We start from the raw sequence: 13769 nt of genomic DNA, 5'->3' as shown, positions 1-13769 counted from the left end.
CATTGAATGTTACAGCCTCCCTCTAAGCAGAAAGTGCCACAGAGAAACCGATACAGCAGACACAGAGGGCCGGTCTTTCTGAGGAGTCATTTGTCAGATTCGTGGTGCAAGACAGAAGGAGTGGAGAGGGGAGAGAGCCCCAGAGAAGAGGGAAGGAAAGGGGGTCGTAGGTACACAGTCCCAATGGCCTGAGAAGGTGCCACCACACCTAATAATCCTGTATCATTGCTCCGCAGGTTCCAAAGGGCTTTCACAGCACGTCTGGCCACCCACTCAAATGTAGAATCCCCCAGGAGTCGGCTCAGAATCCCAAATTCCACCAGGAGGGAACCGGCTCCTGCGGTGCAGGTCTCATTATTGCTGTCAGGAGGAACGCCAGTCTTCAGGTTCACCTGGGGACAGGAAGAGACAAAGGATTTGTGGCAAAACTTGAGGAACCCTCAAGGGCCAGAAGGCCAGGTCCCAGCCACCAGACTCCACCAATGACCCAAACTTGTTGCAGTGTGACTCAGCTCACCACTTTCCATGTCACACCTACAAGACCATAAGAACACCACTACCTTGTTTTAGTAAGTCTTAGGGGCATCGTCACAATGCTATTCACTAACCCGTCTCTTTCCAGTGGGTTCTCTTCATGGTTACAGGGCACCAGGCTTTGGCATTAGAAACAAAGCTCTGCTGTGGAACCCCTTACCAAGTTTAAGTGACCTACTAGGAACTCACCCCTGCTCAGCAAACATAAACAAATTGCAGACTGGAAGAGAAAGGAGACACAGGGAGAATGTGACAGCCTGTTTCATCCCTGAGGCTCTGTGGTCTGGCAATTCTCTGCTGGTTACGTCAAAGGCTGACTCAATTCCCAAGGGAGTTCTGGGCTCAGCAAATCGGGTGCCACAAGCATATAATCTCATTCCAGATCTTGCATGTAAATCAGCAGCTAACTTGTTGGGCTGTGCAGGCTTTTATTTGAAAGATCCATGTGAAGCACTCCAAAGAACATTCACCAGGATCCTTACAATATACACATCAGTCTTTGGGGACATGTACTCAAGTCAGAAAGAAAGACAAATTCCCCATGCTATTCTGTAGCAGGGGATATAAACCTCACATGCAGAAGAATTTAAGAACACTGAGCACAGGAACATTAAGTTCTTTAAGAGAAAGATCAGGTATGTCACTGTGTGCCTGGCACACGGTAGGTGCTCAGTAAATGCTGAACAAACTAGAAAACATTTACATCGCATTTAGGGCCAAATTCTCTCTAGGACACAGCTTTCCTCTTCCGCATCACCTCCCTCCTTTCTCCAAATAAAATAATCAAAAGAGAGTTTTAGGGGCGCCTGGGTGGCTCAGTCGGCTAAGCGTCCGACTTCGGCTCAGGTCATGATCTCGCGGTCTATGAGTTCGAGTGCCGCATCGGCCTCTGTGCTGACAGCTCGGAGCCGGAAGCCTGTTTCAGATTCTGTGTCTTCCTCTCCCTCGGCCCCTCCCCTGCTCATGCTCTGTCTCTCCCTTTCTCTCAAAAATAAATAAACGTAAAATTTTTTTTTTTTTTTTTAAAAGAGTTTCAATTCAGGAAGATGCTGAAACATCAAACTAGTCTACCTACCCGAGGATAGGGGATTCCTGTCTTGGTGTTTTCAAAAGCAGGGAGGAGCCGCACAGCCAGGTCATGAGCCATGTGCAACAATTCATTATCATAATCCTTAATCGTCATGTCACCAAAGGGCTGCTTGGAGTCAGTTATTATTCTGTGGGCAGAAAGGAGGCTTCCTAGGACCCTAGAAGACAAGATGACAGGAACACAAAAATAATAAAATCATGTTGCTCGTCAATGCACACAATCCAGTTCCAAGGGACAGAAGCAGCCTCAAATCCCTCGTGAATTCAGAGCGGCCAAGAATCAGAGAGACTGAATTTAATGGTTTCTTGAAGTTCTTTTCAGCCCTAATAATAAATAACCGATTCTTAGTTAACCACATTACTGCCCGGGAGAAAGAGAACCGTTCATCTGGGGCTTCCAAGAATAATCTCACATAAAGTAAAAACTAATGGCTGGCAGTCTCAACCATCTCATCAGAAGAGAGTATATTAGCTGTCCTCAGAATAAACATTACCTTTCAATATGAATAAATTACTCTTGATTTCTCTCACATGGGGAACACAATTAACCATCTAAGAAACAGAAAAGGGCAAAACAACAAATACTAAGTCACTTTCCCTGTTTGGGCTGCCAAACAGCTCAGAAATCACCCAACTTCTGGTGAGGATGTGAGGTGAGGAAGAGAAGAAGGTGAGGAGGAGAAAATGACCTGCTCAGAGGGAGACAGCCACCAGCTGAGATCTACGTCCCTAAGAGCCAGGAATTCATATACCACTCCGATGATCTCAAGTACATCGTGACGTGTTTCGGCACAAACGTTTTTATAACTTTAACTTGAAATAAATGATACATCTAGAATGGTGTGCAGTAATATAATTTTCCAAAAGTTTAAATGAAATAGTAAAATAGTCACAACATATCAACCTAAAAGAGACAAGAAACAAATCGGAGTGTGGAACACGGAGCGGGGGAGGGAGAGAGAAGAGGGAGTTGCATTAAGAGGGAAAAGGGGGAAATACACTCGAATGGTAACCAGCGGTCCTCTGTGGGTGGTAGGTAAAATGGGAAACTTTCATTTCCGTCAGAAATATGTAGGGGTTTTCCTAGGACACGGCGAAGGAAGGAAACGAAAACAGACACGAAGTGCAACAGTGAAAATCTACATTAAAAGCACACCTAACTCCCACCTTCATTAAAGCTTAGGTGAGTCTTTCTTTTCAGCCCCAAACGTAATTACTTTGAAATGTCAAGGGTCCCACTGTTGATAAAGCCCAAAAGGAAGAGGAAAGATGGACACAGGGCTCATAAGGTCTCCAACGACTCTCTACCTGGATCTCACAGGGAAATCCTCGCAGGAATTTCTCTCCTTCCACACTTACAAAAGAAGTCTTCAATCCATCTTATATACTATTTTACCTTATTGTGGCCTCAAAGACTTGCACGGTGGAATCTTTGTCAAATGAAACTGTGTCGATCACCAACTTGACTGCTTTCTGGAACTCGGATGAATTTCCCATTATCTTTAAAAAGAGGAACACAAACCATTACCATAGCTTGTAATGGAACGAGGCTCCGAGAGGGCAGGAGCTGGACCACTTCACCTAAAAGTCTGCACGGGGTTTCACCACCCATGGGAGGAGCGGAAACACAAAAGGCAGAAAAAGCACAGTTGTCTCCTAGAACATATTCCATGACAGATGGCAACTCAAGAATCCTATCTCCGAATGGTAAAACTGTGAAGTAATTCCTCATGAACCATGAGTAGCCCTCGCTTTCCCACTCCACTCTCCCTCAAACTTCGGTCTGATCCGATTTAGCAAGCAAGGCGCCAGAGTTCCTAAAACTCTTAAATGAGTAAAAATAAATTCCAAAACTGATGAAACAAAAATATAACTCTCCCGGTGCTCCTCAAATGAATCGGCAGCTTGGGGCTTGGCTCCCGGGAGACCAAAACATTGGGAAAATGGACTTGTTGCCTGCTGTCCAGATGTCTAAACGCTTTGAGAACATGAAGCATTATCTTTTGGAGCACAGCATAAAACCAGTGGCATCCAAAACACACAAACAAACAAATAATCAGCTCCATGTCCTTTTTAAAGAGTGATCTAAAATTACGATTTCTATTTTGGGTGCATGAATATGATCTCATGCTAAGCTGCTCTCTCCTATAGGAAGTGCAAATTGGGCATAAAATGTTACAGATTAACTAAACCAAAATGGTTTCATCCTGTTCAAAAATTCAGGACAATCCTGGTACTACAAGGACATCATCAGGACACACACACACAAAGGGAAAACAAAAAATTTCATCCAGACACTACTTCTTCCAAATGTTCCTTACTTCACAGTATTTATTGGTCCAGCTCATCTTTTTGCCCCTTCTTCGTTGTTATTTCACTGTAAACAGGCAGATCGAGTAGAGGCATTTCTTTCCTGACTTTTAGTTCTTTCTTTTTAAAAGATTATGCAATAATGCCACAAGTTGCAGTCAGTGGTCAGGGGATTGCTATCATCTGAATGTTTCCACAGCACATCTGTTAGAGCCTATTTAAAATGTTAGCAAGAGATCAAGAAACCCTCAACTGAAGTAACACCTGAAAAATAAGCCTAAAGTGCTAGCACGCTCAACACCGGATATTCTACAATGAAAACCACAGAAGTGGCTTTGTTTCCTTACAGATGTTCGCCAGCAACAATATCTGTTAGCACCTGCAGAGGCTGATACGATCTCAGATCAAGTGGAGCATGGTGAAGAAAGCCAGTGACTTTCAATTACATACTCTAATTTACCCTTTTAGGCAGCTACAGAACAGAGTAAGCAGGCTATGAAATCATTCACTCGGGCTTAAGAAAATGTGGGTTGGAAAGAAAGAGTTAAATCAGTTTCTTCACTGAAGAACTTCTCAGAGCCTCTGAAAGGCTGGTGTATGTTGTGGTTCTCCAACAGTAGGACAGGCATGAAGAATTTCTCAAGTTCGTTTGAGAAAGCAACTCTTCCTTCAGGGAAAACACCCTTGAAAATGGTGTTGGGAAATGCTGGATTTGTAGGAATTCATTCTTTGAACACATATTTGCACTCCTACTATGTATCAGACACATGAGGTGTGGAGAGGACAATGAGTAATAGAGATGAGGTCTCTGTACTTAATGAGCACGGCAGGAGGATAAAAAGACACAACAGGCCAAAAAAGAGGGGTCAGGGAGAAGAGATGTTATGCCTTTCATAACATACCTGAGTTTTGGGACTCTGTTTTAACCAACGCCTATGGTCTGAGTCAGCCTCTGGTATATGCGGCAAGTTAATTCCAATTAGGCTGAGCATACTTGTCTGGGCACATTGTGATCATGGATGACGGATGACTGAAGCGCAGCAGCAAGAACCCCAGAGAGACTGGGAAACCAAAAGTGCTATGCAATCACAGCCTGGCAGAATGAAAGCCCACAGTCCCCGCAGACCCCGGGCCTGTGAGGATGCAGAGCAATCACTCAAGCTCTTCCCATGTTCTGGTGATTCTTCTGCCAGCAAGACACTGGGCAGCTGTAACGCAAACTTAGCTAGCATGACCCACTTCTAACCCCTGACGGCTTTAAATTCTTCTCAGGGACGTCCAAACAGACAAGAGTACGTTGTTAAATGCAGTATTTGGGCTCGACTATGGTAATAATTCTCTAATGGTAAAGCCGTGCAGGACAATGACGAGGAGCAAAGAGGTTGTGAAATCACCTTGATCAAGGAGGTTTTAACATACTGTTCTGGAAGACAGCCTCTTGGAAGCAAAGAACCAAGAAGCAGACCAGGCACACGACACAGCCCAATGGTTAAGTACCATGCCACAGTGCCATCCTGCTTTCAGTGTGCTTCTGCAGATCCACTCAAAAAGCTCCAGTTCCCTAGACTCCGCGAAGGAAACAGGGGATGAGGGGGTGAAGGCGGCACCCAAGTTGGCAGCCCAAATGTGGAGTAGGGAGTGTCTACAAACTACGGAGTCCCACATAGGAGAGGAGCATTTCTAGGGGTCTCACACAGGGGCTGGGACCAGGGCCCAGGACACACACAAGGGGACCAAGTAGCTGAATGCTATCTCAGGGGCCCTACCCACCCTGAGCTTATCTTTTACTTCTGAAATCTTAACTACAGTAACTGTCAACTTTAATGGAACGCTCCATTGCTCCTTTATGGAATAAAACAGTGGGAAACTGGGAGAAAAACATGTTCCCTCAAAATAATCATACTTTCTTCTCCATTTTTTTTAGGGGAATCACATCTCCGTCCCTTTAACCCAGAATGCTTTTCTTGCTCTCAGCATTAAGGTCATTAAAATCAACAATGGCTATCAAAGCTATGAATACATTTTGAATATCAGGTTTCCTGGAATTCCCTCGATGGTGGAAACTAGGAGTATGCAACTCCAAAATGCCTTAATTAATTACAAAAATAATAACAAGCCTACACACTTACTGCAAGCGTATCCAATGCATCAACAAGAGTCAATGAATAATTCCCTAGGACATCATTGATGTTCAGATTTGAACTGAAAAAGAAACAAAATTAAAATTAAACAAAGGTACTTTATTTTAAAAGAGAAAAGGGGCAATAAAACTAAACATCCATTAGAAACTAAAACTGCTAGAAACTCTCATTTATTCAGGGCCAATTACAGGTGGATCAGTATGGCAACAGTCTTTCCATCTCACAAGTGACCCTTTCTATGGTGTCTGTAAGTAGACTCAACTCACAGAATAGATGCACCCTTAATGCTACTGAGGAAACATGCAACAGGAAGTCAGGAGACGGTGAACCAGAATCGTGTGCCCTGAGACACAGTTTTATCACCACAAATCATCTCTCTGACCAGCTTCAAAAAGCTCTGATTTCAAAATCATTGTTAACGAAACTAGGAAGACCCTGTCATGTGACCTTAAATATAGAAATCAGACACTCCAGCAGGTTACACACAAAGAGAAGTAAATACCTTCAGTTATATTCCCATTATCACCACGGTGCTTTGGTTGGGGGAATAAATTAACCTCTTGATCTCATTTTCTCATTATCATTCATTCAACCAATGAATCCCCATCACCTCCACCCATTCTGAGGAGATGAGCCTCGGTGGGACTTGTATGCCACACTCCTCCTGACCCCATAGTCAACACTGATTTCCCTTCCTGGAGCAATCTTAAGACACTGCCTTCAGGCCTGCAAGGAAAGTAAAGCTCCCCAGTCACTCAGACTGCTCCTTGTAACACTGAAAACGATGACAAGGACAACGAAAACATCTGGGAAGGGCAAGGACGGAGAAATAGTGCAGCTTGACAAATTCCAGGGACTTCAGTCATTCTTCTCTCTCCTTCCCACCAGCCCCGAGAGTAACTGCAGAAGCCTGAAAAGGCTGGAGTAAGGAGAAATGGGACAGCTGTTTAAAGGTTACTTTTATTGGGGCACCTGTGTGGCTCAGTCAGTTAAGCATCCCACTTCAGCTCAGGTCGTCATCTCATGGTTTGTGGGTTCAAGCCCCACATCAGGCTCTATGCTGACAGCTCGAAACCTGAAGCCTACTTCAGATTCTGTGTCTCCCTTGCTCTCTGCCTCTCGCCCGCATTCACTCACTCTAGCACTCTCTCAAAAAATGAACATTAAAAAATTTTTTTAATAAAAATTTTAAAAAGGTTACATTTATTAAAGACCAAAGTGAAAAGCCCGAGTTTCATCTTCGACAATAGATTCACCGAAACTCAGACATCTTACAGCACGTCCCAGGCCACCGTAGCTACTCCCTCAGTCACACCTACGGGACCTGGTCTCACTTCCCCTGTCCTGGATAGCTTGCTACGCTCTCTGAAAATGTACCCTCCAGTGTGCCCTGGTCGGGATCAGTGGCCTTACATGAAGCAGGCACACACAGCTTCCACACTTCACATCTGATCTCACGTGAGCCTTCCACTTGCTTTGTTATATGCTGTTACCCCACTAAATCTAGGACAAAGAATTTAGAGCTAACTTTTAGATACACTTTTGAAAACAAGCCATACAGAACGGGCTATCTAGGAACCAGGGTTATCTTGCCCCTTACAAGCCACGAGGCCAGCACACCACATGGCTGAAAAACTGCACCTGCTTCTTCTATTTGTAGATTCTTTCTAAATATGTTCATATAATTCCAAAAGGTCCTCTAAAGACGAGAGCCGTGGGGTAAAAATAAGCACTTCAAGGGCAGTGCCAGCAAGAAAACATACAGGAAATGTCGAAAGTTGGAGGAGAAGGTCAAAGTAGACAGGAAGATCCTTGTGCTTAATTCTGCCAATTCAAGAACATCCTGTTGGGTTTAAATATTTAACTGCATTGCTCTACTGCTCAGAAACAAAGAGTGGGTTCCAACACCCACCTCATTAGAAAATAGTTCCTTCACCACTTAGCATCCAAACTACGTGTGTGAAACACACCCTCTCCTGAGCTATACCCTCATCTGGGGCCAACACCACTCTTTCCACCTACACAGGTCAGTGGAAGGTGTTACTAACTTCGATCACTGCACTCCTTCATGTGTTTTGTAGCACTTTTCCTTTTAGGCTAATAACTAAAATGGACCCAATTTCAACCTACTTCTCAATACAGTGCCCAAGCAATCACTAACAATTAACAGTTATAAGAAATGCCACAGTAAAAGAAAATAAATATTTGGAATAACGGAGTTGGTTCCTTCTCTCCACTCAGACAAATCCCCCTAAAGGATTTGACTGAAAAATCTAAGGTGTTCATTAAAACACTTTTAATTATTTTCTACCGAGTAATCGCTATACAGTCTTTAAAATATGCCAAAATAGAAAAGGAAGAGGAGTGAGAAGGGAAATGTAGACTCCATAGAACGCTCTTGGCCTAGCAGCACCATATTACTGTGATTCCACTTATGCCAGCCCAGTATGTAAGACTGTGATCTTGCTCTTTGTAGGTATTCTTGACCAATGGCCAGCCTGACTTCATATCTGCTAAGTGTCTCAAGCCAAGAACTCAATCTTCTAGTACAAGACTAGGCTCACATGTACACATCTTTCCACATAACCAGCTGGCTGAACCATGATGACCCAGAATTAAACTCTCCACTTAATTTACCATGTGTGACTGTTCATGACGTTTGCCCCACTGTGAACTTTTTTTAATATTTATTTATTTTAGAGAGACAGAGAGAGACAGAGTGTGAGTGGGAGAGTAGCAAGGAGACTGAGACAGAATCTGATGCAGGCTCCAGGCTCTGAGCTGTCAGCACAGAGCCCGATACAGGGCTTGAATCCATGAACCATGAGAGCATGACCTGAGCCAAAGTCAGACGCTTAACTGACTGAGCCACCCAGGCGATCCCACCCTACTGTGAATTCTTAAGGTTCTTATCACCCCAAAACAGAGATAGAGGAGAAAACTACACCTCTGACAGAAAATTTCTGATGACGTAACTAACAAAATCAAACATGTTTAAAAAAAAAAAAAATTCCCACATACACTTAACCTGTACCAGCTGTTCAGAAATATACCTGGTGCTGGGTAGACACAGAGGTAATACAAGAAACAGTCTCTGTGTCAAGGGATTGATAATCTGGGAAGACAAGACAAAGGGAAAGGAAGGTGAATACATAATTCTCAAGTGATGTTAAAATGTGGAACAGCAGCTTAAAGAAAAGGAACTGAAAGGAGAACCGAGTAAATCAAAGAAAATTGTCTTCAAAGTTCAATGGCGTCACTAGAAAAAGTCTTAGGTCCGAGTTGTGTAGTGGGACAGGATTCTAGAAAGAAAAGAAGAATGCAGAGGAGGCCATCTTAAGCTTGGCTGCTGAGGAATGGGTTGGTTTGGGGGCCAATACTGGTTGGGGTGATTCAAAGGCGATTTGCTTTTTTACTTGAACGGCAACTTGGCTGGGGAGGACACAAAGAAGGGTCACGTGCCCAAGGCCAGAACTATCGTTATTATTCACAAGGTTACAAAAAATAGAACATTCAAATTCACTTGAGGAAACTTCTGAATTTGGATCCTCCAACCCAAATTGGGGATATGAGAGTGACTGACTTTGCATAGTCATCTGTAGCTGAACAGAAAGATTTTCTATTTTAAAGCGTTCGGGTTTCATTTACTTCATGTTAAACCCTCACCCTATTTATAGTTAAACATGACGGGCAAGATATGCCTCAGGTAAATGTGACTAGAAAGAAAAGATACACACATTGAGCACCCATATTTTGTTTCCGTACTTTTTGCATAACATTCTAATGGCTTTGTCACTCCATATTTTAAATGTATCATTAGAATACGCTTGAAAACAATTATTAGAATACATTTGATTTTTTTAAATCTGAAAAATTTTTATTGCAGGTTATTTACTTGGGGGATATAAACTATCCTATTGTTTCAGAGCCAGAATGCCAAAACTCTGGTTCTAAACTTTCTTCGAAAATACTAGTCTGGGGGTGCCTGGCTGGCTCAGTAGGTACAGCATGTGACCCTTGATCTCAAGGTTGTGAGTCTGCAACCCATGATGGGTGCAGAGGTTACTTAAAAAAAAAAAAAAAAAAAAATCTCGGAGTGCCTGGGTGGCTCAGTTGGTTGAGCGTCCAACTCTTGATTCGGCTCAGTTCATGATATCAGGGCTCATGGGTTTGAGCCCCATATTGGGCTCTGCACTGACAGCATGGAGCCTACTTGGGATTCCCTCACTCCCTCCCTCCTTGCCCCTCCCCTGCTCACGCTCTCCCTCTCTCTCAAAAATAAATAAATAAGCTATAAAAAGCATAGAATAAAATCTTTTTTAAAAAAATATATGATTTAAAAAAGAAGAAAAGAAAATACTAGTCTGAAAGGAGTTAAGTTAAAGAAAGGGGAGTAAAAAAATTAACCTTTCCACTCCTTGGAAGCAGCCAATGTGAGGTTCTACTCAAGATCACCATAACACCAGAATTCTTTCATCTCCTCAAAGACATCAAAGGTTTATCAACCAAAAGGTTTACTAACCTCTGGGCATGACCCTTCCCAAATGCCACCCCCTCGACATTTCAAACTCCATCTTTCCAACAGCAGTATATCTGTCTCAAAGCAATCTGACCTCAGTTTACCTACACTGCCACTACACAATCAAACCAAGACACTCATCAGCAGACTTAGTCTGAAACAAAGGCCTACGCCACCCGGAACTACCACAGGGCCCAGTAGGGTAATCAACCGACACGTCACGTTGTTGGAGAGGGGCTCCAACTCCCCAAAGGGTTCCTAAGGTTAAGAAAAGCATCCAAATGTCATCAGCTAACTCTCCAGACCACCATATTCCCAACTGAAAGTGTGATCACAAGCACTCATTAAACCGTTTCCTTAGGTCCTTGCCATAAAAGAAAATCTGAGGAAAAAGTCTTCGAGAGAGAATAAGGGCACTTACTGAAAGCATTCTCTCCCTTCCTGTAATACCATGAGCATTAGCGAGAAAATACAATCAAGATCCAAAATATGTACACACACTTTGATTTCAACTATGTAAAAAATGTGTAGGCATATGAGCAGGAGCTGGCAAGGAAAAATAAATTAAATGTCTGGTGGGGTTTTAGGCTTTTTCATTTTTTCAAATTTTAATGTTTTTTTTCCTCCAACAATAAAAAATGAAATTAACAGAAAATACACAGGCATAAAGCCTGGTACAGTTAAATACCAACAAACGACTCATTACTTTCCAAACATCTGGAAAGGCTCAGCAATTTTTTTTCAAAACTTAAGAAAAATTTTTCCCAAAAAAAAAATTAAGATAGAAGATATTTATATGCATAAAGCCTGATCTAGTGAAGCAAGAAAAATAACTCATCAGTTTCCTGCAATTTTAGAAAGGCACAGTCCCTTGAAAGTAGCCTGGAATGTGCCCTTACATCACTGAAACTCATGCTCCTCAAACTGTCATTTAAAATATGACTTTGGAGACAACAAACCATTTTTTAAAACCCTTCAAATCCCTTTAGTATACGGGCTTCCTTTTCAGAACTTAAGGATCGGACTCGTTTTCCCCAGGTGAAGGAAAGTACATCCCCCAGAAGTACAAAGCCACCCCCAGGATGTGGGGCCAGGACACTGAGCAGCTCCTCTGGTCCACCCTCACCACACAGAGGAAGGTAGTCACCAATGTGGTCTAACAGGGTCAGTGACAAAGCACACCCATTCCCTCCAGGTGGAAGGTCCTCAGCTGAGTGTGCTGTCCTCTTGGACTCTGATGTCAACAGCAGTGACCCTGGAAGCTTGGCCTCCACAGACAAGGCTGGTGGAAAGGAACACTGGCTGAACTTCCGTGACAACCTTGCCACCAGAGGGGAGGAATTTATGGGACAGATAAAGGTGGCAGTCAATTCTGCAGCCAGGGAATCACAGCCTGCGTATCAGGACCCCAAATCTCAGCTAGATAGCCTCTCTGCCTCCCTCCCTCTCCCTTTCATGTAAGTATCCTCAGCCTAAGAAGCAGCCCCTGTACATGAAGGAGAAAGGTTGTAACCCCGCTCTGCCTCGCACTCATTACCTGGCTTTAGACAAGTCCTTTCCCAGAATCAACTCTCGAATTTTTATACTGAAAAGCCAGGGATGCGAGCAGGTGCCGGGAAATAAGGGCTTGTTTCGAAACTGCGTTTTTACAAGGGATTTCATTTTGATTATATATTCATCTGGAGAAGGAGTTGGAGATGAGAGTCAAAAGCCCCCGAAGCTACCCCTTGGTACTGCCACTGTCCCTTCCGGTCTCTGAGCCTCAATTTCCCCATCTGTAAAAGAGACTGAGCTGGACAGCTGTGCTGTAACTGACATTCCGGGAGAATCGAGGAAGAAGACAGCCACGGACCCATCCACACCCCCACCAAGCCCAGGGGGACCTCCAGGGGGGTCGGGCCAAGGCCCCAGGTGGGCGGGTGTGGCCCGCTGGACCCTAAACGCTATGGCATCCCTTGGGGAACCCGGAGGACGCAAGGAAGCGCGTGGTGCGCGCGGCCCCGGGCGTCGGGCCAGCGCCGGCTACTCACGGGTCCCCGCGGTCCGGCCCTCGGCCGCGGCAGTGGATGGGGTTGAGCTCGTCCTGGGGAAAGGCGTGCGCCATGTAGTTGTCGTAGCCGAAGACGAACATGCCCCGCGCCAGGTCGCGCATCTGGGCGCGCAGCTGGGGCGGGAAGGCGCCGCTGTAGCGCTTCTCGTACTCGTCCGGGCCGCGGCCCCGGCCACCCAGCACGTAGCCCCAGTGGGCCGGGCCGCACATGCCTGGCCCGGGCCGCCGCGGAGCCCGCCGCCGCCCCGCCGCCGCCCCGGGGACCGGCGGCTGCAGCCACGACGGCCCCGACGGGCCCGCGGACCCTAAGGCAGGAGAGACGGGGCCGTCGGGGGCCCTCAGGCGCTGGAAGCCGAAGCTGAGCGGAAAACGCTGGTAGAAGCCCATGCTGGGCCCCAGCCCGAAAACGAGCCACAGCACTCCATGGAGGCCAAGCCGGAGGAGCACCAGCCCCAGGACGAGCGCTCGCCATTGCATGGTCGCGCGGGCGCCGCGGGCATTATTTTAAAGCGCGGGGGGCCTCCCCCGCGGACCACCGCACCCCGCACCCGCCCGTAGCCCCGCTCACTTCCCCTTTAAGGAACTCCCCCGTGACGCACCAGGAACCGGCCCATTGTCCCCCACCCCCAGTCCCTCGGGCCGGCCGGCCGGGCCCCGCGTTCGCCCGCCCAGTCGCCCGGGATTGGCCCGGCCCGGCCCGGCCTCGTGGGGCGCGGCCGGGGACTCCCTCCCGCGCCATAGGCCGGCCCAGACTTCCGCAGCGCCGTGAGGCCCCGCCCCATCTTCCTGCCCCGCCCTCTGGGCCCCGCCCCTGCCTCCGCCCCGCCCCCTGGGCGGTCGGAGCCCAGAAGGGCTGGCGTGGCGAGTAGGGGCCGCTCGGGCTACTGGCGAGGAAACTTCCAGCCAATGGGAGAGCGGCACGGCTGCACCAGCCGGACGCCGGACGGAGACGGGGCTCCCCGACCGCCCGGCTTAGGGTAGTGTGTGTCTCCCGCCTAGCTGGGCCTGGAGAAAGCCACCCCAGCTGTAGGTTTGGGATGGTGCCAGTCAAATGACCGAAGGAAGAGGAGGGAAAGGGACAGTTCCTTTCAAAAGGCGCTACTTTTGCATCGCAAGGGCAGGGTTT

General features: G+C 46.2%; 1 protein-coding gene across 1 annotated transcript in view; it reads right to left on the bottom strand.

The window, feature by feature from the left end:
* EDEM1 (ER degradation enhancing alpha-mannosidase like protein 1) overlaps window positions 1-13272 on the bottom strand; it is a 29741-nt gene extending 16469 nt beyond the window's left edge. Inside the window, exons 1-5 of the mRNA XM_019428769.2 lie at window positions 12624-13272; window positions 6063-6135; window positions 3020-3123; window positions 1610-1781; window positions 209-392 (exon numbers count right to left, since the gene is read on the bottom strand). Coding sequence (XP_019284314.1) covers window positions 209-392; window positions 1610-1781; window positions 3020-3123; window positions 6063-6135; window positions 12624-13120 — 1030 coding nt within the window. The 5' untranslated portion in view covers window positions 13121-13272. The remainder of the gene's footprint in view (window positions 1-208; window positions 393-1609; window positions 1782-3019; window positions 3124-6062; window positions 6136-12623) is intronic.
* Between the last annotated feature and the right edge of the window lie 497 nt (window positions 13273-13769).

The sequence above is a fragment of the Panthera pardus genome, unplaced genomic scaffold (assembly GCF_024362965.1).
Source record: "Panthera pardus isolate Hobbes unplaced genomic scaffold, ASM2436296v1 HiC_scaffold_8, whole genome shotgun sequence".
NCBI lineage: Eukaryota > Metazoa > Chordata > Mammalia > Carnivora > Felidae > Panthera > Panthera pardus.
This window is presented reverse-complemented; position numbering and strand designations above follow the sequence as displayed.